Source organism: Otolemur garnettii, unplaced genomic scaffold (genome assembly GCF_000181295.1).
Source record: "Otolemur garnettii isolate 467f Iridium unplaced genomic scaffold, OtoGar3 scaffold00003, whole genome shotgun sequence".
Taxonomy (NCBI): domain Eukaryota; kingdom Metazoa; phylum Chordata; class Mammalia; order Primates; family Galagidae; genus Otolemur; species Otolemur garnettii.
The window spans coordinates 30138340-30140784 of record NW_003852398.1 but is presented as its reverse complement, the minus strand read 5'-3'; the positions used below and the strand labels follow the sequence as shown (position 1 = coordinate 30140784).

Sequence of the window (2445 nt, the reverse complement as noted above, 5' to 3'; positions counted from 1 at the left end):
GTAGAATGCCGTGGCATCATAGCTCACAACAAATTCAAACTCTTGAGCTTAAGCAATTCCCTTATCTCAGCCTCCCAAATAGCTGGGACTACTGGCGCCCACCACAATGACTGGCAATTTTTTTTTTTTTTGCTTATTTAGTAGGCCTGGGCTGGGTTTGAACCCACCGGCCCGTAGCATGTGACCAGCACCTTAATCACTGAGTATGGGTCACCCCAGAGGGTCTCACTCTTCTCAGAATGGTCTAAGCTCAAGCAATCCACCTGCCTCAGCCTCCCAGAGTGCTAGATTACAGGCGTGAGCCACTGCGCGCAGCCAAAACACCGTTTCTTTTTTTTGTAGAGACAGAGTCTCACTCTATCGTCCTAGGTAGAGTGCCATGGTGTCACACAGTTCACAGCAACCTCCAACTCCTGGGCTTAGGCGATTCTCTTGCCTCAGACTTCCAAGTAGCTGGGACTACAGGTGCCTGCCACAACACCCGGCTATCAAAACACCGTATCTTTATGTAATAAGAATATTTATTACAAGATGATAGAATTTGGGAAGCATCGATAATCAGAATTACTGTATTCTTTCAAAATGGACTTTTTCTGTTTGCTAGGTTTTCAATTAAATATGGTAAATATAATACAACATATCTAAGTCCTGTGCTTATCAAGAAAAGGGCATTTTATGGACTCTCACAATTGCAGTCCCCTGGACTTTGCCAAATGCTACCAATTTGAATGAATACTTTGAGACTAAATAAACAGAATTTTCAAAACCTCTGAAAGCTATTTATCTTCACTAATAATGACCAAAAAATTTTTTAAAAGAAGGAAAAAAACAATTCCAATATAACTTAAGATCATTCATTAGTCTGGGTTATACCAAAAAGCCTTAATCAAATGAAGATTCATCTGAATTTCAAAAGCTCCTTTTCACTGTTTAAAAAGGACTCACATTTTAATTTGCACTGTATTTACTTAATAAAAATCATTATTTGAAAATATTATTTTTATTTTTTAAATCCACAAATAATATCTTACAAAACTCATAATAATAAAGAAAAAGTGAGTACTGTACCAACCAGGGAATTAAGACCCCTTAAGATTAGCTCTAATTCTAACAAAGGACATGGCCTGGAATAAACCAATTACTTAATTTCTCTGGATCTTACTTCCTTCCATCTTTAAAATGAAGGGTTTAGATGTAATAATCTCTAAGGTCTCTTCTAGCCCTATGCAATGATTCAGTGAGATCCTTTCAACTTACTTCTGTTCTAAAAACATTAAGTGGTTTCCCAGGACAACAGTCTTCCCTGACTTTATCTTCTGCTTCAGAGGCAAACTTGACTTCTATGTGTTCTAGCTAAATAGAAGAGAAAAAATGGAAGTCATTAGTATCATTTAATACAGTTGAAATTAATCATCACTTCATTTCACCGAGAGCAAAACTAAGTTCTCCACTTAACATGAAATGGTTCGTGCAATTTTATTATTTTCTATATAAACGTTAAATGAAATCTATAATCAGCAATTTAATGCTTATCTTAGATGTTTCATAGTATTATTTATATAATCATGTTTACCATTTTCTATAATGAAATCTGGCATCTATCCACCATATAAAAGAAAATGAAAAAAAAAAAAAGAAAATAGAAATCGGTATAAAAGCCTTCCACTTAGACAAACAGAAGTTCAGAAATTAAATCATTTGAGAATTAAAAGCTTCCACTTAAATAAATGAAAGAAAAACTGAGAAATATAGCATACTACACATCAGAACATGACTCTAAATATAAAGGTTCGTAGCCTTTGTCCAAGAAGAGTTTTTTATACACGTTTATGAACATGTAGAGATATACATAAAACAATTTATCAATTTCAGCAACTTATTTAAAATACAATGCTCATTTAGAAATTTCTTCTGTCTCCATATTTCATGAATCAATTTTTTTTTAAATTTATTGTTGGGGATTCATTGAGGGTACAAGAAACCAGGTTTCACTGATTGCATTTGTTACATAAAGTCCCCTTACAATCGTGTCTTGCCCCAAAAGGTGTGGCACACACCAAGACCCCACCCTCCTCCCTCCTTCCCTCTCTGCTATTCCCTTCCCCACTTCTCCCCCTTCTTCCTCTCTCTGCTCTTACCTTCCCCTTCCCCCCACTGTGTCAGTCATTAATTGTCCTCATATCAAAATTGAGTACATAGGACTCATGCTTCTCCATTCTTGTGATGCTTTACTAAGAATAATGTGTTCCACTTCCATCCATGTTAATACAAAGGCTGTAAAGTATCCATTTTTTTTTAATAGCTGAATAGTATGCTATGGTATACATATACCACAGCTTGTTAATCCATTCCTGGGTTGTGGGCATTTAGGCTGTTTCCACATTTTGGCGATTGTAAATTGAGCTGCAATAAACAGTCTAGTGCAAGTGTCCTTATGATAAAAGG

At 35.7% G+C, this 2445-nt stretch overlaps 1 protein-coding gene across 1 annotated transcript in view; it reads right to left on the bottom strand.

The window, feature by feature from the left end:
• LARS (leucyl-tRNA synthetase) overlaps positions 1 to 2445 on the bottom strand; it is a 53530-nt gene that overhangs the window by 5687 nt on the left and 45398 nt on the right. The window contains exon 25 of the mRNA XM_023515622.1: positions 1258 to 1353. Coding sequence (XP_023371390.1) covers positions 1258 to 1353 — 96 coding nt within the window. The remainder of the gene's footprint in view (positions 1 to 1257; positions 1354 to 2445) is intronic.